Source organism: Neltuma alba, unplaced genomic scaffold (genome assembly GCF_004799145.2).
Source record: "Neltuma alba isolate B1F8T4 unplaced genomic scaffold, ASM479914v2 tig00004043_pilon, whole genome shotgun sequence".
Classification (NCBI taxonomy): domain Eukaryota; kingdom Viridiplantae; phylum Streptophyta; class Magnoliopsida; order Fabales; family Fabaceae; genus Neltuma; species Neltuma alba.
In genome coordinates, this window is record NW_021633540.1 from 1 (window position 1) to 25,038 (window position 25,038).

Below are 25,038 nucleotides of genomic sequence, written 5' to 3' on the forward strand. Positions count from 1 at the left end.
GAATGGAGAGCTCCAAGATAACGGTCACTTTCCTCAGATGAAAATAATAATAATAATAATAATTTGCGTGTACCAACCACTCAATTTTTTATAAATCACTAGTAATTAAAGTAAATCTGCCACATAAAAGATCAGGAAGAAAGACGCCGAAATGTGATCAAATGGATGGATAATATTAAATATGATGAGAATGAATTGACGATATAGGGATTAACTAATGTAAAGACTGTACTTTGATCACTTATTTTAATAAAATGAACTAAAGTAAACATGACTATTCACACACGGAAACTTTTTCTATATATTGAATATGTTTGATATGGGGCGCCATGTTGTGGGCACTTGGCTTCCATAAAGGAGTTGACCTGACCTGGCCTCTCTATATATTCTCGTACGCTATGCCCACTATGACACCCAATAACTTTGCTCATCAAAACATATAGAAACGTAACTAGTAGGAATCTACCTCCACCATGAATCAAAGTCCACTCTTCCCCTGTTTAAGCCTCGAGGAAATTCCTTTTCTTTAATTAATTAAGGAAATTTCCATTTCAAGTGTGCATATTCCCTCTTATCGGGGCGCGCCTTCTGTACAGGAGCCATCATAATTTTCAGCAACTGCTGGGAATCATTTCACAGGGAAAAAAAAAAAAAGATATATTAATATACTGCTTCCAGTCCTTAATTAATATAAAATATAGTTTGAGACAGATGTTTCTTTTCTTTTTAAGAAGTAAGAGAGGTGGATATGCACGTTTTAGTGATGGAGTGTGAAACTGTGAGAGGAAATGTCAAAAAGAGAGAATGGAGTTAATGGATTGACCTGACATGCTGGTGCATGAGTTGAGTTGGTAGAAGTATTGTGAGTGGTGAATGGCTAGAGAAGTAGCATTTGTGGGATGAAAGAGACCCCCCGATTTGTCTGGCAGGAGTTGAATGGTGGAGAGTGTACTGTGTATATCTATATAAGGTATAATGGGTCTCCCATTATCATGGCCGCATATAGTCAAAGGATACAGCGAACGGCGGCCACGCGTCCAATGAAGGAGTCGTCCCACTTCAAAGGAAAGCTTTGTTATTGCCCACTTTGAATCTTTTCACCGATCGTTGCTACTCAACCATGCTTCTTTTAACAGAATCTCCGTTCCTCCTCCTTCAGTCCTTCTTCTCATCCTAAATTCCTTCTTCCTGGCGTCTTCCCCCTCCAACTCTCTCTCTATATCTATATATCTATAATTTTGGCGTATTCATTTCAATGAATTTATATATATATATATATATATAATTCATCCACTCTGTCTCAAAATTTGATTTGTGTAATGAACTTGTGGTGCAAGGGCAGCCCTGGAGGCGGTCACGGAAAAGCATGGGGGAAAATAAAATTCCTTTTCGAACGTGATTTTATACTTTTTCAATTAGCATAATTGAATGCAAAAGAAATAGGGATTTCATAAACGTGATTTGTTAGTGTGTCGTGGGTGTCTCGGCATTTAAAACCTTATCATATATACTAATATTTTATTCAGATGGGGAGTTGGGACACCACCACAGCCTGTGAAGCGGCTACATATTAATATTATATGCGCAGATATTTTGAGAGAGAATGATCGAGGGGCAGCGGATATTTTGACCCCCACAAAAAGACGGAACCATCCTGCATATTAAATCTGATCAGGTAAATCACCCCTCTTATTTTGTCAATTCTGACACGTGCAAGCTAATCCAATACTCCACGTCATATATTTCTTTTTTGGGAAAAAACATAGGTTGCTTTATTCTTTTTCCCCCCTCGCTTGTGTGAAAATAGGTTCCTTTATTTTAAGATCGCAGAATGGCTTAAATATTTCACGCCTACAGCCCAAAAAGATGTCATTATATTTATCGTAAACGAGATAATCTTAAAGTAGTATTTATTACTCACATTACATAATAAATATATGTATATTTAATCAATAGAAAATGCACAAATTTAATAAACAAAAAACTGCGAGTACATTGTAAAAAATGCATATTTATGATTTTTTCCACTTTTAATTAATATTTATAAACATAATAGTCATACCTTTATTTACTATTTTTCAGCCTAAAACAAGCTAGTAATGCCCAAATAAAAGCAAAGTGAAAACTGTAAGAAAAACATATTAATGAAGAAAATAATTACAGATGGTGGTTATTTCAATCTTATGCTTTGGGGGAAAAAAAAGAAGGAAAAGAGGGGAAAAAAATGTGGGGGGACGTGATGGGAGAGACAGAATGAGGGAGAAGGTTGATGTTGGTGAAGCATGCGAGAGAAGAATATCAAATCAAGGGGGCGTGTGATATTTTTTGAGTGGACGAAATTGAGCAAGGGCAGAGGCCACGGCGTAGGATGGGAACAAATAATAATAAATTTAATACTAGTAATATATTACCTCAGTTATAATTATAAGATTTAGTACGAATAAAATCTTATAATTAAGATAAAGATATATATATATATATATATGAATATAAAGAAGTATTATATGAAGCGGGGTTCAATTCACAATTGAACTAAAAGAATTTGAAAGGAAAAAAAGAAAGAGAGAGAATAGGAGAGGGGGAAGAAGGACAAAATGATGGGGGGCGGGGGAGGTGGACCGCCGACACGTGACGAAAGAACACCGACCAGACACCGGTATGGTGTTGACTTTATAACGACAAAGGCGCATATCTGATATCCCTCGGATACACATTCCCCCTTTGCTCACCTCTGAGCCCCCCCTCTCACCGAAAGTCACCCTCTCCTTTCGCTACGTGGCTCCCTTCTCCCTCACAAATCCCTCCCCTCCCTCTTCCTTACACGCCACCCCCTCTAATCCCTTCCTCTCCACCTTTACCTCCCATTCTTATTCTCTTTTAATTTACTCCTTCTCATCATATCGACCCTCTATTTTTTATCATCAAATTCATTCCTATCCCCTTAACTATGGCCCCCCAGATCTAATTCTTTTTTTTTTTTAACATCATCTTGAAATTTTAATTTGAAAAAATAAATCAAAAATTGCAGATGACAGCTTTGGAGAGGATTCAACTTTGAGCTCTGTACGTATGATTAACATGCATGAAAAACTTCATAATGGCCGAAACGAGGAGTAACCATGACCTCCCCTCTACTTTCACCATTTTATTTCTATATACCTTTGTTAATTTAAGTTAATATGCATTCATTTTTTAAATTAATTACGTTAAATGTTATAAAAGAAGACAAAGATAACAGTTGAATGGATAAATAAGATATGATGCGGCAAAACCTGTGCGAGCCATTGATTTTTTTTTTTAAAAGCAACAATTGTTTGTAAACAAAATAAAAAGTCTGCATATATTATGAATGGAGTCGGTAATTATTAAATGATAAACACAATTATAATAATTTATTTCCCTTGCCATCAGTTGAAAATATGGATAACCATTATAATTAACATGTTAAGAAAAGAACGTAATAAGCAGTAATATGGGGCCTGTTATCATTACTAACACTATAACTCGTCATTACATGTTAACATAGGGAGGGGGCGTGAGAAAAGGGATATAGCATTTCTTATTCTTGGCAACTAGCCTCGGAGTCGGAGTACCAATTAGCACGTACTAGGATGAAGCTCCCTTCCATTCCAACATTACAGCCAGACCTTGTTTCCGCTGAGAAAGAATATTATTAATTTTAGCCTCCCTGTGTATACAATCAGGGAGATCTTGCAGATGAGGCTGTGAGCTGTTAAATTAAAGGGATGCATTTGTGACCTCAAATTGTACGCGGTTGCATGGGGCTCTGAATTATCATCACGGCACTAACCGGCCCTACAGTAAAAATGGAGTGTTTGGGGAGATGAAGGAGGGCAGGTCGTGAGGTTAGCGTAGCAAGCAGGTAGCAGAGAAGATCAAATGAAGGTTTAGGATTGGAGAGATGTGGATGTGGTTAGGAAACAGGGGCGGCACGAGGGATCCATAATTGAGAGTGTTATGAATCAAACATGCATGCTCCCGACCTAATCAAAAGTTGTGCTCCCGACCCAAGTTTTTTGGAGCTTTGTTCTGCTATGTCTTGCCTGCCCCCCTGCTTTTCCTTTCTTTTAAGATCGATCATTCGAGACCCTTAAAGACGCACAGGCAGACAGGCAACCCCAACATATATAGGATTAGGATGGTGTTTGTTTCCCCCCTCCTTCACTCTCTGAAAAAAGCCATATCATCAGTTTAATCAACACCATCCATCCTCCACAGTACTATGAGCAACATTTCTCTTTGATGAAATCGACTCTACGAGGCTACACGATGGTGGCATTCAGCTTCACGCCTCTGATTAATTAAACTCTCTGCCCTCTTTAATAAATTTATTTCCCAGCGTCAATTTTCTTCGACATATATATATCCACGTCGTCCTTGATGGTCAATGACTTGGTAAATAAAATTTAAGCAGAAAATTAATGTCTTTGTTATCCTAGCCAGCCTGTAAATTTTACTTGGTAGTTTCCGTGAAATGCTCTCTCTTATCCTTATCACAGTGGCGTTTCCTGGAGATTTTCATGGTTCTTATTTATACAGGCTTTTTCCATGTTATCTGAGGCACTATTCATTTATATTTATGATACTTACGGATAATTCATTTACTGTTTTTCTCATCGGATTGATCTAAATACTGGGGAGATGTGGAGAGAGGAATTGATGTTAATTTTTGAAACTAGCTAATTGAAATTGGTGAGAAATTTAGCAAGTTTACTTCATTGTAACTGTTATTTTTAATTTGTGTCAAGTGATTCAGAAAACCCTGGAATAGAGGTTTTTTCATGCCACGCGAATATGTGAAGATTATTGTGTCCGTATTCTTCCGAAAACGTCAAACACGCATTAATAAATGCGCTCATAATGCTGGGCGGGCGCACAGTAGAGTGGTTTAATGAAAACGGAACCTAGGACCTAATTTAAGGAAAAATACACAGGTACACAGGGACAGGGTAGGCTGGGGGCAGGCAGAGAAGTGAGAAAAAAATATCTGGAGCAGATAAAATCACGAATCCCTGTTCGCCACACCATGGTACGGACACCACCACAAACAGTTTTGCCACTGTGGCGTTCCCGACCTCACGTTGCCTCGCCCTCTACTTTTCCTCCATTTGTAAAGCTCTTCCCTGCAAATATCTCTGGCTCTCTCCAGGTGGGAGACGGCGGCATGGAGTTGGTGTGGGTGAGCTCACAGAAATTAGAGCTCAATCAAAGGCCCAACCGTGTGGGTCCCCTTGCAGCCAACCAGCAACGACGCTTCTACATACTCTCTTTTATTCCAAAAAGTTTGATTTAAACCCCTTCCTCGTTCCCCTCTCATATAAATTCCTCTCCTCCCCCCTTCCCTCCTCGTTCCCTCTCTCACCACAACACAATCTGATCTGCCTCAGTCCTCCGAATCTCCCCTGCTTTGGCCTCCACGTTTACTTCATATCTCTCCTCCAACTTCCTCTGCGCTCGCTCTGTTTCCCGCTCGCTCTCTCCTTTGGTTTTTCCGTCCTCTGTTTGCCATAGATTTGAGATGGGTCGATGGTATCCGATTCTGTTTTTGATTTGATCGGATTATCACTTTGGTTTTTAAATCTTTGACCATATCTTGAATCAGGGTTATTCCCTTTTGTGATTTTGTTCTTCTTTATTCGAATCTTTCTTCTTTAAGGCGTTTGTACCACGTCCCGTCTCATTTCTTGATTGCGCATAAAACTCAAAGGCTCTGCTTTTGAGCTCGAGAGAGCGAGCGGAAATCTATCATTGTGTCTGGATGGCCACGGCGAGTAACAGTGGCAAATCCACCGTGGGTGGTGGAGAAAGCCGAGATTGGGAGATTGGCAGGGGTAAAGATGTAGACTTGAGCGGTGAGAGGCGGCAATGGAAGCCAGTTTTTGAGGATGCTTCCGTGTCGAACAGGCCTCTGAAGAAAAGCCGAAGCCCCCAACGTGAAAACTCAAACCAAAATCAATCCTCCGTTCCCATTCTACCACATCCTCCTTCGTCTTCGAGAATCGTCTTCCCTTTTGCCTTCGATGGTTCTCAACAGCCTCTGCAATTTCCCTATCAACAATTTGGCTCTCCCAATTTGCCTGCGTTTCGCCCACAGTTTCTCGGGACGCAAAATCAGCAGCAGATGATTTCTTTTGGGTCTCAACAGCCAAACATGGGGTACCCACAGTTCTTAGGCCAAGACTCTGGAGTCGCACACCAGCAACATCATCATCAGCAACAGCAGCAACATCTTCAGTATTGCAGAGACCCGTTGAATCTGAGTCCAAGAGGGAGGATGATGATGATGATGATGAACAGCGTAGGGCCGGACGGAAGGCCATTGTACAGGCCCCCTCCTCAGCCTATAAATACTACGAAGCTCTACAGAGGGGTGAGGCAACGTCATTGGGGAAAATGGGTCGCTGAGATTCGTCTTCCTCGCAACAGGACTCGCCTCTGGCTGGGAACATTCGACACAGCTGAAGATGCCGCCTTGGCTTATGATCGCGAGGCCTTTAAGTTGAGAGGAGAGAATGCTAGGCTCAATTTCCCCGAGCTTTTCCTCAATAAGGACAAGCCATCCTCAACAGTCCCAGATTCATCTGCTTCTTCTCCCTCCACTCGTCAACAAGGTTCAACGTCGAAGCAAATTAACTCTGCTCCAGAAGGTTTTACTGCGGAAGCTCCGATTGCAGAGGAGAAGCCTTCGCGACCGCCACCGGAAGAGAGCACCGACAATGATTCTGGAATAGGGTCAAGTGAAGCTACAATGAGCGACGAAGTACAGGCTGCGTCTAATGCTGGAACAGGGGAGGGAACTTCGGCGTCGCAAGAACTGGTCTGGGGAGAAATGGCGGCTTGGTTCAATGCAATTCCAGCGGGTTGGGGTCCCGGTAGCCCTGTGTGGGATGATTTGGACACATTTCAGTCGCAACTTGCCTTTTTCAATCCCAATCACCAAGAATCTAATAATGCAGATACTCACATGCAGCAAGAAGATATTACAGGACCATCAGATTCTTCCACTTCCTCCTCTTGTCCCGTGAAACCCTTCTTCTGGAAAGGTCAAGATTGAAACTTCCACCCTAAAAATTTTATTTTTGACAAGTCAGTGCTCTCACCCTTCATTTTCCCTACTAAATTCTTTCTGCATAGGTTTCTCCTTGGGATTCCTACTGGTTGTGAATATTTAAACCACACAACCTGTGAATCCCAGAGCACTGAATATCTCCTTCAACTTCATTTCTGGACTTGTGCTGTGATCAGGGTTCATGTTATCCATGAGCTTCCACTGGCAGCAGCATCGCTGGCTCATACTCCGTGGGCCTCTGATCCCAGAAATCACGAGCATGTTTCTGAGTAGTTCATTTTCCTCGTAGTCTCTTTATAAACCTTAATTGAATGCATTTGATGTAGTGAATGTGCGGTAGAGCACGACCAGGGCAGAAGGAGAGGGTTTTATGATTTCCTTCCCTTGTGGTACATCCGTGATGAGCTTAGTTTTTCAGCTCCAAGGATGGGTGTATATTAGTATTATTAATAACTTCATAATTTGGTAGGTTTTTTTTTTTTTTAATGGTTCTTTATTTTAGTTTGTCCTTCTCTGATGACGCCTATGTATCAGGACTTGTTATGATATAGTAATACCAAGCACTTGTGAGTTCATTGGAGGTTAAGTGTTTGACTGTCCTTGTTATTCCCCCGACTCGCATGACACGTGGAAGCCTATCGTCTTCGAATGTTGGATCTAAAGGTATTCCCCGAAAAAGTCAGTCCACTATTAAATAAGGGGGGAAAATGAGTATCACAGAACAGAGAGAGAACCAACAAAAACAAATAAATGAATTTGTACAAGGATTTCTAATCTGTATTTCAACAGCGTTAGAATCATAATAATCGTGATAATCTTTCTTCAAATAGCTAGGAATAAACCGCGCTGGAATGCCAGAGGCAAGATTTAAAAAAAAAGAAGAAGAAAGAACACAAGTTTATGAAAAATTATATATAATTCTTGTTTATTGAAACGAAAATTCATTTACAATACACGGAATTTCTTTGTCCAAGCACCTGTTTAGTGTTTCGTTTTATAGCACTAAAGTGTACAGCCAGAAGACAATAATACTCCTCTGGTCCTTAATATAAAACCTATTTAATTAATTTGATTAGATTAAAAAAGTTAAGTAAGTCAGTTAATTATAAAAAAATATGTCATGTTTTTCTTAAAACATCATAATCATCTTTGTTAATATCCTCTCTCCCTCTTCTACTTAATAATAGTTGAACGAGTATCCATAGGGATAATTTAAAAAAAATTGATAAATATGAGAAATAGGTCTTATATTTAAGACTAAAATCAACTGAACAATTAGGTCTTATATTAAGAATCAGAAGAGTAATAATAATGTCTTCTCTCAATAACTTAGTTATGTTCGATTAATTCAAAAGGTAATTTTATTTCTTGAAAAAATACAATAACTTTGTAGACAACAGACTTGAGAAATTTCTGTTTTCAATCCATTCTCCAAAAGTCACGAGGATGGTAATTAATAAGACAGTCCGCAATGAGAGGAAATACCCCCTTGAGAAGTTTTTATTTATAAAAAAAAAATTTGGTCAAGTTTCTTCTTATATTGATTATATTATGTTCTCTCATAATACATGACTATATGTCCTTTATTTTATTTCCTATGAATTTGTAATTAAGTACTATTAAATGTTAATATTTTAAAAATATGACATATAATTATATGTCATTGTAAAATTTGACATAATAAATATAAAAATTTAATGTAAGTATTGTCTTTTATTTATATATCTTTCCCAAACAAAATCCCGAACTGTGTTAACATATCATGCTTTTGAATTATCCCCACGGTACAGTCATAAAAATTTTATACTGTACGACAATCAATATTGATATTGATTACAAAATATTTTATTAGTTGAATAATTGACCCGCTTTGTAAACAACACACTTGAGAAGTTTCAATTTTGAATGCGTTCTCCACAAGTTACGGGGATGGTAATTAATGAGAAATTCCGCAATGAGAGGAAATACTCTCTTAAGAAGTTTTGATTGATGAAAAAAATTTAGGTCAAGTTTTTTATATCAGTTATATCAAATTTTCTAATCATACATAGTTATATGTTTATTTTTTTATTTCGTGTGAATTTATAATTAAATGTTATTAAACGCTAATATTAAAAAACACAACACCTGATCACGTATAATTAGAAAACTTAACATAATAAATATAAAAAACTTGATGTAAATATTATCTTTTATTTATATATCTTCCCGAAACAAAATCCGGAACCGTGTTAACATAATGTTTATGACTTATTCCCCGGGCAGGGTCATAAAAATTGCATACTGTATGATAATTAATATTGATATTAATTACAAAATATTTTATCAGTTGAATAATTGACCCGCTTAGTTGACGTATCCACCATGCCTTGGAAAATGATAAAGAAATTAGCAATTCTCCAAAGATTTTACCACAGACAAGTTTTGGCGCAAGTCTTAATTGCCTTTTGTTTTTTTGCCACCTCAGCCTGAGCACAAAATGTAATGAGTTGAAATGTTGGATTTGCATTTGTACCCACGCGTTGCGCTATAAGGCGGGAGCGATCACTACGGCCCCATCTTAATTTAGGCTATTCAAATAAATGGTCCAGATTTAATTTAAATTTTTTAATATAATTTAGACCATTTTGTTTTAATAATTATATAATTTAAAATAAAAAAAATCTTCCAACTAATATTTCTTTAAAAATAGACAGCTTTGGAGCATTAATTTTTAACAAACATTATTGTTGACTAAAATTGAGAGGAAACTAAAACTATATACATATGTTTTTTCAAAGCCACTAAGGGTGTGTTTGGATGAAACCAAACCGTGGTTTGGAAAAGTGATTCTGGAGAATAGATTCTGGAAAAAATAGATTCTGTGAAGAATAGATTTTGTAAAAAAGTGATTCTGAGAAGTGAGAGTGTTTGGATAGTTGTTATCAGAAGCACTTTTTATATATACAAATTACTAAAAAAAAGACATAAGTTAATATGATAATTACAGAAAAAATAGATTTTATGATATATTTTAATTTGAAGAAATAAAATTGTTAATAATATGTTTTTTACCAACATAATTAATAATACATAAGATAATATAATTAATAAATAATTAATGTCTATATATATTTATAAAATATAAGATTAAATATATTTATAAAAAAATATGTTTATAAAAAAAATAACAAGATACATATCATATAGGCCCTCACACTCTCCCTTTTTTCTCCAAAAGTAAAAAATTTTTACTTTTTCCAAAACCATGGTTTTGGAGTCAAAACCATGGTTTTGACCCAAAACCATGGTTTTGGTTTTTGGAGAGGTTGTTTGGGTAACATTTTCCCCAAACCATGGTTTGGGTCCCCAAACCATGGTTTGGGGTGCTATCCAAACAGAGCCTAAATCCACGATTTTTAATTGATGCAACGTGATTGACCGCTAAAGAGTCAAGCAGGAACAGTTTTAACGCTGAAGCACTGTGGTAATAATAACCAAACTTGGTAATTACAAGAGCGAAGAATCCCACCAAATCTGGTGTACAGGAATTGTCGACCCCGCGAGAGAAAGGAGGCCGAGTTACAGATAAGGACAAAATTAATAAGCAGACTTTACGCATTAATTATTTGGGAAATAATAATTAAAAATTTGAAGGTGTGATGAATGGAGGTGGGCCCATTCACCGGCCCATGAGATCATCATCAACATTTCTTAGTCGCGACGGCACGATAACGATGTTGATTCATAATCATGTGATTAATTAAACTTAAACCGTAATGAAGGTCATAATTATGGATCCAAAAATATCTAAGGACTTCGGTGACGTAGCCGTTTTCGGCCTAGTTTTGCATCTCATGTTTGTTTCTTCGATTCAACCAAGCCTAATATTTTATGCCAAGGTTCGGCTGCCATGTACTTTTTTTTTTTTTGGGGGGGTCACTGAAGGACAACGTTGCAAGTGAAAATCAAATGTTAAATTGGATACTCATCCGACCAAATCCGACGTTTCTGTTCTTCTTCGTACGAGGATTTGGTGTGGTTTTGCCATTTAACAATGACTTCAGACGAAGTCGACAATGTGACTTCTCAACTCTTTGTTTTTGCAGTAGATGAATTCTGAGCAGTTGTTTGATTAAAGTTTTCTAGTTCCTTCTTTTTTGGCCAAATATACATTACTTCTCAGAATTATGGCCTCAAATTTCTTAATTGAATTTCGTCCCAATAGAAGAAATAAATAAATAAATAAAAGGAAGGGGGTGGTGGATATGTAATTTATTTTTATTTGAGAAGTAGGATTTACAATGAGAATTGGAAGAATAAAATATTCGTCATGCTTCTGTTCTCCCTCCAATCACTTCATCCAAATCAATATCATGAGCTGGAATTATTTCAATCAATGCATGGATCCATTTTGAAACCTAGAACTTCAACTGCGTCATTTACAATATAATAGAAGCATAACAAATTTAATTCATGCCCTATGTATTATTATTCTGCTGAGCATTAATGAGTAGGATGTATGTGAAATTCTTTTGTTCTTTTTTTTTCCCTCTCAATCTTCGAGCTGCCTTTCTTTACTTGTCCTCAAGAAAGTGATGTCTCACTTGTATTAAGAAATTCAAACTAGTTTAAGATTTTCTCTCTTAAATGAATGACCTCTGGTTATGTCATGATTTGAATCAATATGAAGTGGAAGAAATGAGAGGTCAGAAAAAGGACGGAATATATATATGAATATATATAAGTTTGATACGAATTAGGTGAGTGTAATGAGAAGAGACAAGGCAAAAAAGAAATTGGGTAGGAGTTGAATGCTTAAAGGTAAAGAGGTAGGAGCAATTGATCTTAAAAGTGATAATCACATGAATGAGAATAGTTAAAGAATCCTGAATTGCAGTTGCCGGGGGGAGCTGGCAATTCAAGCGCACCATAACCTCGTCAATCTCTCACCTCTTCTCGTCCCACAACGATTTGGGCCTAGGCCCATCTACAATGTAATCCCCACATTTTCACTCAGGCCCAGCCCAAGTATGGTTCTCAGTTTTTCCCTATTCGTGACGCGAGTCAGCTGCAATGGTCAGCTCCCAACCACACAACAACACAAACGTCATCTACACTGCTTGCCGGTTACCATCCCCAACCTAAAGCTACCATTACGCCCGCTTCTCTGTCTTTTAACATAAACTAAGGGAGTGTTTGGATGCCCTTAAAATCACTTTTCAGAAGCACTTTTTCGCAAATCGAGACAATCTTCTCCACATATTTGCTTCGTATACCGTAAAAGCACTTTTGAAACCATGGTTTTGATCTTATCCAAGCACCCCCCAAATGACATATGCAAGATACAACACTCACTTTTATTTAATTAAATGAGTGTGTAAACAATTCATATTATAAATTCGAGGGAATCTTATTGCGTGCTTATAAATATGACACCATGATTAACTTAATACGTATGCGTTGGAGGGGAGAGGAAAAAAAAAGAATGGGGAGCTTGTGATAATTTTTTTTTTTTGGTCAATAGATTGTAATAAGGTTAGAGAGAGTGGCAACACGGCTAAATGGCTAAACGACAAAAAAAATCGTCGGTGTTGGATGCGTGGTTGGCAAACGTGAAGAACAGCCGAAAAGAAAGGGCAAAAGATAAAGATTCCACTGCTCAGGTTTGTGCGCGTCCCCTCCTGGATCTTGCATGCCTGTATATACCATATAGCCACTCCCCATTTAATGAAGAAATGAAAAATGCTTCTTTTACTAAATTTTCATCTCTTTCTCTGTCCCCCCCCCCCCCCCCCACGCTGCATTATGATTTAAGAGGAATTGAACTATTTAACAAAACAAACCTGAACACAACCCATGCGGTCAAAAGGTCGATTGTCATTTACCCGCCTGGCGCACAGCATCGAGAAAACCAGAAAGTAATAAAATTATGCTTTTTAAAAAGAAAAAATATTTGCTAACCGATGAATTAAATTGAGAATCTCGACAAGGATGATGCCTTTCTTTGTCGTGAAGGTCATTGAATCTTGTTATTTGAGATAAATACGTAGAATAAAACAAGAGGGCGGATATTTTAAAGAGGCAAGGTCACTACCTACTGCAGCTGCCCCATGGAATGAGCCCTTTTTTTGGGTCATCCGTGGAATGAGCTTTGATAAGGCGGGAGAGTCAATCCTTTGTGATGTGTCCTATAGTCCCATTCCACATACAATAATGCAATTTGCACCGGGGTTTTATTTTTCCAAGCTCTGACTTCCGAGTCCTGCGCTTGTATTCCGGGGTCCTCTTCTTCTGGCTTCAGATCTAAAACCCAATTCATGGTTTGCCAGTCTCAGACATGTCGTAGGAGTCAAAATTAAAACCTCAATCTCAAGTCTCAACTGCTCCTCCTCCGTCATCGGAAAACAAGCAGAGCAATTCAGAACTCGCTGAGCCTGAGATGGGATTTCAAGAACATGGGAATGGGGAACTGGGGTTGTCTGGAATCCCCTTGGGTGCGAAGAACAAGTACAGGAGAATGGGCTCTGACCATACCGAGGATTACCACGATGGCCTGGACCAATACCACCAAGAGCATAGGAGCAAAAGTACCAGGAAATATGTTCTTGCCTGTGCCGTCTTTGCTTCTCTCAACAATGTCCTTCTTGGCTATGGTATGCCACATGCATTCCCTCTTCTCCTTTGTTTGCTTTCTCCAAAATGTGTGCTTTCTGCCTATTCTTTGTAGCAATCATCTTCATCTTCCGCGTTGATGTTATCATTCAACATGGTCGTGTCAACCTTTTTAATGAATTTCTTCAAACAATATATTTACCATCATTTTTTTCTCTATACTATTCATTACCATTTTGAACTCACTTGTTCTTAAAAAATTTAAAGCTTCTCGTTATAGCTGAGAGATTATTTGATTTCCCTACGTATTTCGATTTCCCAATAACCATGAGAGTGCAAAGTTTGGGTTCAGAAGACTAGTGAGTTTTTCCCTGTTCAAGTACAGAATTTCAAGATTTGTTAAGTAGTCATTTTGAGGTCTAGCTTTGTTGCTGATTTGGATTGAAGAGAGGGAAGCTGACATGGTTTATGTTGTCAATTTGCAGATGTGGGTGTCATGAGTGGAGCTGTTATATTCATCAAAGAAGATCTGAAGATATCAGAGGTAAAGGAAGAATTTCTTGTTGGTATTCTGAGTATAGTCTCTCTACTCGGTAGTCTAGGTGGTGGAAGAACATCAGATGCTATTGGAAGAAAATGGACAATGGGCTTAGCTGCAATTATATTTCAAACAGGCGCACTCATAATGACTCTAGCTCCTTCATTTGCAGTACTAATGATTGGAAGACTCTTAGCGGGAGTTGGAATAGGATTTGGAGTTATGATCGCCCCCATATACATCGCTGAGATATCACCAAACATCACTAGAGGTTCTCTCACTACCTTCCCAGAGATTTTCATAAATCTTGGGATCTTGCTTGGTTATGTCTCAAATTATGCATTTTCCGGCCTTTCACCACATATCAATTGGAGGATCATGCTTGCTGTGGGAGTTCTACCCTCAGTTTTCATTGGCTTTGCACTTTTCATTATACCCGAGTCACCAAGGTGGCTGGTAATGCGGAACCGAGTTGAAGAAGCAAGATCAGTGCTGTCAAAAACCAATGATAATGATCAAGAAGTAGAGGAAAGGCTTGCAGAAATACAACAAGCTGCTGGATTGGCCAATTCTAGTAAGCAACCCGTGTGGCGGGAACTACTTTTTCCTTCCCCTGCACTACGGAGGATGCTCATTACTGGATTTGGGATTCAATGTTTCCAGCAGATCTCAGGAATAGATGCAACTGTATACTATAGCCCTGAAATTTTTAAAGCAGCTGGGATTGAGGATAATTCCAAGCTTCTCGCTGCAACTGTTGCCGTAGGAATAACAAAGACTGCTTTTATAGTGATAGCCATAATTCTCATAGACAAATTAGGTAGGAAGCCCTTGCTCTACGTAAGCACAATAGGGATGACGTTGAGTCTGTTGATGATAGGAATTACTCTTGCTTTGTTTGGACAAGGATCATTGGCAATTGCTTTGGCAATTCTGTTTGTTTGTGCCAATGTGGCTTTCTTCTCGGTTGGACTAGGCCCTGTGTGTTGGGTTTTGACGTCTGAAATCTTTCCTTTGAGAGTGAGAGCCCAAGCTTCAGCAGTTGGGGCCGTGGGGAATCGTGTGTGTAGTGGCCTCGTGGCCATGTCTTTCTTGTCTGTTTCACGGGCAATTACAGTTGCCGGAACATTCTTTCTGTTTGCTGCTATTTCTTCCCTTGCCGTCGTCTTTGTTTACTCGCTAGTTCCTGAAACCAAAGGGAAGTCATTGGAGCAGATAGAACTTCTGTTCCAGAATGAACAGGCGACCATCCAAGGAAGGGAAATGGAGCTTGGAGATGTAGAACAACTGGTGCAGAATAAAACCAATTCAACGGTCCAAATTGATTGATCTCCATTTCCAACTCATACGAATCTGCCATTGGAGAAAGAATATGAATGCTGGTTATGTCCCAGCATAGGTATGATCAATTCAGGGCAAAACTTTGCGGACATGGCGACCGCAGAATGATAGGCCAAAGGAAGCATGATCACTACAAATTGTATTCTTTTTGTGTACTTTTCCCTGGTGCAATTATTTATATTCTTTAACCTTTAATTAATGCATGCCTCTGAGGGGTTCGATAGAAATCTCGAATCTGCATTGTGAATTCGTGTCTTTAGTGACATAAGAGTATATATAATTGAAAATGGGCTCCTCTATCCCTATTGATTAATCAACGTTAAAGTGAACAATTATCAGGGCTTTCTTTTGTAATTCCTTCTCAGTGGCTTCTATTTATTTCCATCAAGCTTCCGTCAAACACTTCACCGAATCAAAAATTGCACATTTTGATGCGGCACACAAAACCAAGATCACAGTTTTGTTCGCTTCTGTTTAGGACTTTTTCATAGATTGCGATTATTGCAATATAATCATCTACAGAAAGCGAAGAGGCATAGTTTGACGATCAGATGTGCTAGCAAGTTGTGAGCTTTCTCGTGTTTTACTAAGCTGACTGCATTTGGAAGCGTTGAATAATCTCAAAATTATTGAAGAATAATCTCAAAGTTATTGAAGGACCTGTATATATTAAGGGCAAAATGCTCTTCCCGTCCTAAATATAAGACCCTTATACTATGTACAAGAGTTTTATATTTAGGACCGGAGGAGTAATTAGGATTATTTTTCCATTTTGTTTTTTTTTTCTTTTTTTTTTTATGATAATTGATATTTGCTCAATCTCATCGGCCATTTGATCTCTGTGTGTGTGTGTGTGAAATGACATCTATCTGGGCGTCTCTTCTTTTGTAACTCACTGGGTATAATTTTCATGTGTTTGATGGAAAATACAAGTGAGCCATGATGATTCGTTCGATGTTGCCGAAGGGATAATAGAATTACCAGACGCGAAGGTGAAATTAAAAATATCGGTAGATGCTGCCGGTGAATCGCGTGCGTTGAGGAAGTCACGAGGCTTCCTTAGGAAGACATGATTCTTTAAACATCAGTCATCAATCAAATGCTTAATATTTAATTTAACACAATAGTGCACCATTTCATGCTCATCTATTTTTTAATACCATCAATTGGCTGAATTGTCATACAATTACTATTTTATGGATAAGGCATAGAAAAAGACATTAGTCTTCCTATGTGCTTACACTGCTATTGACCAATAAATTGGTGACTGAGTTGTTATAAAACTACCAAACTCGACAAAGAGATCTCACGGGCTTGACAGATTTCAGATACCTCTGCTCCCACCATTTCCTTTCAATCTCAAACTCTGCACCACCTCTCACTCATTATCTGCGATGGAAAATATCGAGCACAGTCATGTTGAAGTGAAGGGACTGAAGCTGCATGTGGCTGAGATTGGAAGTGGTCAGATCCCTCAAAAACTATGAGGCTATTGCTGGTTTACACTACACTAACAATATTGTTGATTCGTTTCTTCCCACTTTGGTTTATGGATCATCTTTATCGGTACAGGTCCCAAGGCAGTGGTATTCTTGCATGGATTCCCGGAGATATGGTATACATGGCGGCACCAGATGATTGCTGTAGCCAACGCTGGCTATAGAGCGATTGCCTTTGACTTTAGAGGCTATGGACTTTCCGACCATCCGGCTGAGCCAGAAAAAGCAACCTTGTATGACCTTGTTGATGAAGTCGCTGGCCTTCTGGATTCCTTGGCCATCACCAAGGTAAGCAGTCTGAGATCTTATTAAGCTCCAGCTGATACTCAAAACTGCTTCTCTCTTTGGATTTCATATAACTGATATTTTCCAAGGCCAAACACCCAACAGAAATTCCATCCCCAACGGCTAAATTCATTTGTTTGTACCAGGCTTTCCTGGTGGGCAAGGACTTCGGAGCTATCCCAGCATACCTTGTAGGTGTTGTGCACCCAGAAAAAGTGATTGGTGTCGTAACTTTAGGCGTCCCTTTCATGCTTCCAGGTCCTTCTGCTGTCCAGAACCACCTTCTCCCTAATGGCTTCTATATCACTAGGTGGCAGGTACAAATTCGTTCTTTGGCTATCATTATCATATTCAGTTTCCTCCCTGGATTGAAAGCAACTTGTTTACTGAATTCAGGAGCCTGGGAGGGCAGAAGCAGACTTTGGCCGCTTTGATGTCAAGTCCATCATACGAAACATCTACACACTCTTCTCTAAAAGCGACATCCCAATAGCCGCTAATAATCAGGAAATCATGGACTTGTTCGACCCTTCGACTCCCTTACCCCCTTGGTTCTCAGAGGAAGACCTTGCAACTTATGCCTCACTTTATGAAAAATCTGGTTTCAGATTTGCTTTGCAGGTTCCTTACAGGTAATTCACTGATTACATTCTCATTAGTTAGCGTCCCTTATAAACAGACAGGGGCCTCTGTTGCTCGAATGATCTAAATTGCTGCGCCCCATTGCTTTATGATCGATCGTGCAGGAGTCTCACAGTGGATTGTGGCATAACTGATCCTAAAGTAACGAGTCCAGCACTGCTGATTGTGGGAGAGAAAGATTATGTCCTCAAGTTTCCAGGCATGGAAGACTATATCCGAAGCGGGACAGTGAAACATTTTGTGCCAAATTTGGAAGTCATATACGAGCCGGAAGGAAGCCACTTTGTGCACGAGCAGCTCCCTGAGAAGGTGAACCACCACATCATCCAGTTCCTCAACAAGCATAGCAGCTGATTATCTACCTCGAGGCTAAAAGTTTACTGCTTTCAACTTGTGCTTTGGTTAACGTTTCAATCCAGCTGTATGAGTAGTATCGCAAGCCTGTCCTCACATGGGGATCATATGTAATAAAGTACAAATCTATGGAATAAAGTTTGTTTCAGATTTATGCCCATGGCGACGGAACGAACAACGAAGAAAACCCGACATGCAGTTCAACTGGAAATGTTTGGTCTCTTTATGCAGAGCACACAATTTAATTGATCATTTATCTTTCAGTTTGGTAATCGCTGTCTGATAATTTGAACTCAGGCAACCTGTTATTGCTTCGCCCCTTCTCTGCTTTTGGGTAAGACGATTAACGCCAAAGATGGTAAAGACCCAAACAGGGTTAATATTATTTAAAATGAAAAAAAAGATGTGCAAAAGCATGGAAATGCTCTCCGGTTTGATAGAGGACAAATGAACGTTATACGTGACAAAACAATATGTTAAAAATTTCGCGTTAGCATCTAGCTTTTACAAAAGTAACAATTTTTACTTCTGTTCCTAATTATGAGAACTAGTTAACTAATTTGAGGAGATTAAGAAAAAAAATTAAATTAGTTATTTATCATAAATAAATGTTATCTTTCCTATAATATTCTTACTAATCAAGTGTATTAGCTAAAACTACTATTGTTAAAAGGACTATTTTGAAAAAAATGCATAAATATTAAAGACAAAGTGGATTGAGATCTTATATTTAAAATCAAAATAAAAATCAAATGAGGTCTTATATTAAGGACCCAGGGTGTTTGGCAACATCCAAACCATGGTTTCAAAGCACTTTTCCGCAAAACGAGATAAATTTCTTCACATATTTACTTCGTAAACCGTAAAAACACTTCTAAAACCATAATTTGGTTTCTATCCAAACACCCCTTGAAGGTTGTATTACATATACATATACATATATATACATATATATATATAACTCTGACTGAATATTATCAGATCCGACTGGGAGGGTACTACGTGAAAAGTAACAATCTTCAGTTTATGTAAGCTTGTGCCTAACGGAGTTGCCTAGGTCTCATAAGCAGGCCCCAAAAAAAAAAAAAACCAAAAAAAAAAAATCAGAAAGCGCTAATATGCTCGTATCTCTTCATAGGAAGTTTCACCTACCCAAGGCTCTCAGTTTTATTATCACTTGCGTTTCTCGGTATATACAACAGTCACATGCAAGTCCACGCTCCCATACTATGTACGATATCGGATTCTCAGAGGTCATAAGCTGGAAATTTAGCTTGGCGAGGATCAACCATATCTAGAAAGAGATATGCCATACCTCCAAGCCCCTCGAACAACGAGTATGGCCTATCACCTCCATGCATTTCGCCTTGTGAGATGAGCCTGTGAGCTCTGTCAAGTAAAAAGCAAGCAAAGGCTTTACCCCTGTATAAATACTCTACATTTCCGGTCAGTTGGTAGAGTGAGAGGAAAACATATGCATTGCCACTAATGCCATGGCAGAGCCCTACTCGTCTTAGCAGACCTCGATTCCAAACCACCTCTGCTGCATTCACAGCTGCATCCAAAAATTCTTTATCTCCAAAAACCTGAGAATATCCATAATGCGGTCAGAAGAAGTACTTCGGATAATCAGATATAAAACAACTCACCAAGAACGGAACCTTGTCCTGCTTTATGAAGCAAAAGAGAGCTAGCCTTAGTCACATATTCAGCTTGCGGTGGTTTTTTGAGCGGGCAAGCAATCTTAATCAACTAAGAAGTAAGAAAACTTGGCCTCCCTGAGGTTCCTTTAACTATAACCGTGTAGAAAACCATAATCATAATTAAAGTTATAATAATAATTACAGTTTATATATGCCAATATGTTAATGTACTATATTCGACATGACCGTTCCTAATGTTAATAGTAGTCATGTATGTATGAAATAACCAGGCAGTATATTCAACACTCCAAAATATGCTTCCCTTATAACAAGCGAACAAAGCATTTAAAAACTCCGTACGATAAATCAGACAATTTCACAAATTTTCCACACTACTGCCATCATATTATCAAAGGAAACCTTGAATGAGATCAAGAAAAAGTCATTCAGTTTATAAACACCAGCGAGAATACAAGGTTGAAACCAAAGAGCAAAGATATTTCTAGTCCCGATTAAAAAAAAAAAAAAAATCCGATCGGAATGATATATATATATATAATCGAGTTGAATTCCTGGACAACAAACTTTACCTTGGCTGCTTTAACGAGAGTAAGGGCAATTCCCGGAGCTCCATGGCACCAGTGCACAAGCACGTCACGTTTTTTATCTTCTTCACTAGCAGGGTAGTTTCCACTCGCAAAGCGATTATTTATCATGTACTTAAGAGTGCCCTTGACATCCTCAAGTTCATCCGGCTTCAACTCCATATCCATCAAGACATGCATAATCCCCGCCAAACCATGTGCAGCACCCCAATACTTTTCCCCATACCATTCGAACATCAATGGGCATCTTCCTTTCCTACCCAATGCTCTTCCTCTTTTAATAATTTCATCCACAACCGTAGCCTGAAACATGTTTCAGATATTTTACGCCACTCTTACCTATTCTAGTGTAACATAACATGATGGCATGAGAGTATTAGTGGATTAAGCTCACAGTATAAGTGGAAGGGATTGTCCCTTGCCCGAGGTGTTTGTTTAAGAACAAACATGCCCAGAGAAAACCAACTCTCCCATACAGCAACTCATCAGGAAGATTGTTTGGCAGCTTAATCTGCACGACATAACGAGTTAGTCTGCCAATTCAGCTCTACCCCACTCACCAAGCTCCAAAGAAAGCGATTCTACTTCCACTATATAATGATCATTTTGGTAATCTCCCACTTAAAGCGAACAGAATACCTTCTCAAACTGAGCCAAATAATACCTCAGGGACTGCTCATCACCAACGTGCTTTGCCACCACAGCTCCAAGGGCGCATACTCCAGCACGTCCACAAATAAAAGTTGCATCCCTGTCATTCATTCGGTCCTTAACCATCTATGTAACTACCCAAATACATGTTACCAAATACATGGGAAGAGAATTAATAGAACCTAGAACCAAGAGAAGCAGAATCGCAAGCCTTGACAATCTGCGATGAGAGATTGAGATCATTCTTGTTGGCCGTCACTTGATAAGATTTGTAGAGCAGAAAAGCTGTGCCAAGAACCCCGCAATAGAGGGTAAAGTCCCGAACGTCTTGCCTGGGCAGACCCCAAGTCTCGACAGCTATCTGACACAAAACCACAAACACTTGGTGTGATATCTAAGAATTGAGAGCACGGAAGGAAAAAAACGACGAGGGTGGATGAGAAATAAGCACGGTTTCTTTGACGTCTAAAGCGGCGCGTTTGAATCGCTCGGAAAGAGGCGCGTAAGGCATGGCGAGGAGCTTGGTGAGTGAATCCTGGGCACTGACAGACACTGCATCCTGTTGCTCTTGTGACGCCTCTGGTACGAAGTCGGGCAACACATTTGGGAAGAACCGATCCGCCATTTGTTGAGCGTTCTCAGAATGCCCAGTTCAGAGCTCCTCAATGAAGATGTTACAGAAGTGACTAGATGAAGTGGGAAGAGAAGAAGATCAACTGGGCGAGACGGACGGATTTAGGCAGGAACACCGACAAGTCCCACGTCATAGATTCTTTGTTTGCGTGGCAGGCTATGGGAGTTTTCACTTTGTCCCGGTTACTTTCTTCAACCCAGTGGGCCGCTTGTGCATCTGTCTGATCCTTCGTTTTTTTGGTCCAAGTGCATCTGTCTGATCTATCTGAAAAAAAAGTGTATGTGTCCTCATTGATATTTGATACTTTCATAATAGTCCGCTGTGCCTTGGGTAATAAATGAATACAATGGGCTGCCGGAAGATGGGCCATGGGCCCAATATACATGGGTCACCCGTCCAAAACAAAGTGACTACACGAAAGACTCGTCAGGTTTTGCGGGTTAGCCGAATGGTAGTGAATCATGAACAAACTTGCAAATGAGTGAAATAACTAACTGAGCTATGCGAGTGTCCTTTCCATCGTTGACGGACGCTTCAAAGGACAGGCTGTAATTGAAATTTGCCAGTTGGTTGCCATTTTATTTCAATTGAAATTGAAATGCTTCATCCTTTTTCTTTCTTATCTTTTCCTCCCTTTTTTTCCCCCCATGTTTTTGTTTTTGGGAACTCTTGGGGCTAACAGAGCACCATATACTGAAGAAAGAACCTCCTTTTCGGAACTGCAACTAATGTGGATGAAGATAGAAACTTTTGACATTTCCAACTGTTGGAATGCGAGTTTCAAATTGTGGGGACACTCAGTTCAGGTATGCCGAAATCTGTGGAAATCTGTTGCTTATTCCAAGACCAACAGGCATGCCCCTTTGCTTTTTTTTCAACTTTCCTTTTCCCTTTCGTTGAAGTAATCTTTCCTTGTGTTGTCGCTTCTTTTTAGGCGGGAAATGAAGACTCGAAAGAAGGGGCTTGGAGCCTTCAGCCTGGACGCATTCGAAAGATAAGGTTTTGAGGCTTTTCTTTTGTGGCTGTGGCGGACACCGAAACTGCAAATGTGCCGAACCCAACATCCTATAATGTGGAGCTTTGACTCGCAAACAAGAAGATTAGTTCTTTTGTTTAATCGTTATCATTCATAATGTTTTCACAGGACACGGCAGCGTTTAAATACTATGGTTTTCATTTCTCCATCTTCTTGGACTCCCAAAATCACTGATACAATTATAAGATGAATTAGCTTTACTAAATAAAAGACAGAGATCTAAAGAACAAAGAAGCTATGTTGAATAATTTGGGAAGAAAAATGTCTCTTTGTGCGCAGTGTTGTTCCATCGAGGCCGGGTGCGAACCACGCGCGCGCGCGGACATGTAGGGTTTACACTCCTTTAATTGCCTCATCAAGATGCGCACCGTGGTGGTAGGACCCATGATCAAATTCCATTATAACACTACTCCCTTCGTTCCTTATTATAAGAGACAAATAACCAAATTACGTTGATCAAAAAAATAGTTAAAATTAGTTGAGAATAATTAATGTGTAAAAAGTATAATGTTTTTTCTAACAATACCCCCATTAATAAGGAGAGAGTATGAGAGAGAATAATTAAATTATTAAAAGAAAGAGAAGTGGGAGGGAGAGAGAGTATGAGTTGGAGACAAAATAAATAGGGATAAAATAGGAAATCAATACAAAAAAATAGAGACAACTTTTAAGTGTCTCTTATATATGGGAACATGCCATAAGCATCAAATGTCTCTTATAATAAGGAACGGAGGGAGTATTTCTTTTGCTAAGTAAACCTTATCCTTAAAATTGGGTTTAATAAATATGGCTGAACTAACATAAGCATCTTTTGTGTCTCGTTAAAATAGATTTACTTGTGTCTTTTTCTCTGGAGAATTATAATGAACGACCAACGAAATTCATAAATTAATTATTACGGAGACTCTCAATTTTATCACTCACACAATGCAAATTTACAACTAAAAATGTATTTAAAACTACTTAGGCATAATTCTCCCTTTTCACTCTTGTATTAATTACAGTTTGACTGAACCAATCAGTAACTATTATAATATCATTAGTTAGAGGTTTCGTAACTTGTTCAGCTTCCTAAAGTCTCAATGTTTAATTATTGTGTCTGGTAGCAAACAAATTGCAATGCTAATCACAGTCATAACCACCAGGTTTCTGACTTTCATGCCAAAACATGCTCTGCCGAGTTGGTTGTGTTTTTGTAAATGTAGCCAACAATCAGGAATGGAAACTCAATATATATGTAGTATATTATAAGATTCGCCTCTTCTATAATGCACCTACATATTGCCGTACAGTAAATGTGATAATTGAGCATTCGCATCTTTACTGACCTGCCGTTTACACATTAGATATCCATTATTCTTATTTACTCTTTAGTTTTTCTTCATATATAAGACAGAAAAACTGGAAAAGCTAACTGTTCTCTCCATGAGTAGCAAGATTTTTCATGAGTCAATTGACCAACGAAAAACAAAGCTACCAGAAATACTCTGTATCTAAAGAGATGGATAGATGGATAATGGTGGGGCAATTAGAGATACCCTATATCTGAAAGGATCAACCCACCATGATTTCCCATGTGGATATAGCGAACTGCCATTAGCAAAGCTACCAGAAACACTCAGGTTCAAGTCACAGTCCTCTCATCCTTCACTTCTCGCGTCACTGTTCACTCCAGCCTGATTGCGGCTTGGGACTTTTTAAGTTATATCAAATAGCTTTCACGTGCTTTTAATTTTATTTATTTATTTATTTTGGTGTGAGCTTCCTTGTGTTTGATGATACGGTCAAAAAGCTCTGAGCTTGAATCCCCACGGCCATCGTATACCTCACATTACAATCCGTGGATCGATCACTCAAACACACCCCTCTTAAAACTCAACAAGTTTATCGACAAATTTAAATAGGTGACAAGAGTAGCCTAGCACCATTTTCATGAAAAAGAAAATTTAAAAAAAAATGATGAACTCGTTCTTGCAAAGAAGGAGTTCTTCACTTTTCCAAACTTCATCTTCCAAAGAACGAGTTTGGATGTAGTATTTAGGCAAATAAATTTGATTCTGTAGCATCTGAGTAATATTGTTTACTGTGCATAGTATTTTGGTCAAAAAGCCCTCGACAAGTTTATC

The 25,038-nt window shown here is 38.7% G+C and overlaps 4 protein-coding genes across 4 annotated transcripts; 3 read left to right on the top strand and 1 right to left on the bottom strand.

Annotated features, from left to right (window-relative positions):
• The first annotated feature begins 5,702 nt into the window (after window positions 1-5,702).
• On the top strand, window positions 5,703-7,665 carry LOC114743539 (ethylene-responsive transcription factor ERF054-like). The gene is made up of 2 exons (XM_028931749.1): window positions 5,703-7,064; window positions 7,417-7,665. Exons 1-2 carry the CDS (start codon window positions 5,780-5,782, stop codon window positions 7,428-7,430), a joined length of 1,299 nt encoding a protein of 432 aa, XP_028787582.1. The 5' UTR covers window positions 5,703-5,779; the 3' UTR covers window positions 7,431-7,665.
• A 5,633-nt stretch (window positions 7,666-13,298) lies between these two features.
• Window positions 13,299-15,917, top strand: LOC114743537 (probable polyol transporter 4). Its single transcript, XM_028931746.1, has 2 exons — window positions 13,299-13,725; window positions 14,170-15,917. The coding sequence occupies exons 1-2, from the start codon at window positions 13,512-13,514 to the stop codon at window positions 15,549-15,551; spliced, it is 1,596 nt and encodes a 531-aa protein (XP_028787579.1). The 5' UTR covers window positions 13,299-13,511; the 3' UTR covers window positions 15,552-15,917.
• A 931-nt stretch (window positions 15,918-16,848) lies between these two features.
• Window positions 16,849-18,615, top strand: LOC114743538 (bifunctional epoxide hydrolase 2-like). The gene is made up of 5 exons (XM_028931748.1): window positions 16,849-17,027; window positions 17,136-17,350; window positions 17,494-17,664; window positions 17,744-17,979; window positions 18,094-18,615. Exons 1-5 carry the CDS (start codon window positions 16,958-16,960, stop codon window positions 18,341-18,343), a joined length of 942 nt encoding a protein of 313 aa, XP_028787581.1. The 5' UTR covers window positions 16,849-16,957; the 3' UTR covers window positions 18,344-18,615.
• A 724-nt stretch (window positions 18,616-19,339) lies between these two features.
• LOC114743536 (lanC-like protein GCL2) lies at window positions 19,340-21,939 on the bottom strand. Its single transcript, XM_028931745.1, has 6 exons — window positions 21,694-21,939; window positions 21,425-21,603; window positions 21,231-21,342; window positions 20,986-21,102; window positions 20,577-20,894; window positions 19,340-19,929 (listed from the first exon to the last, which is right to left on the bottom strand). Exons 1-6 carry the CDS (start codon window positions 21,865-21,867, stop codon window positions 19,591-19,593), a joined length of 1,239 nt encoding a protein of 412 aa, XP_028787578.1. The 5' UTR covers window positions 21,868-21,939; the 3' UTR covers window positions 19,340-19,590.
• Between the last annotated feature and the right edge of the window lie 3,099 nt (window positions 21,940-25,038).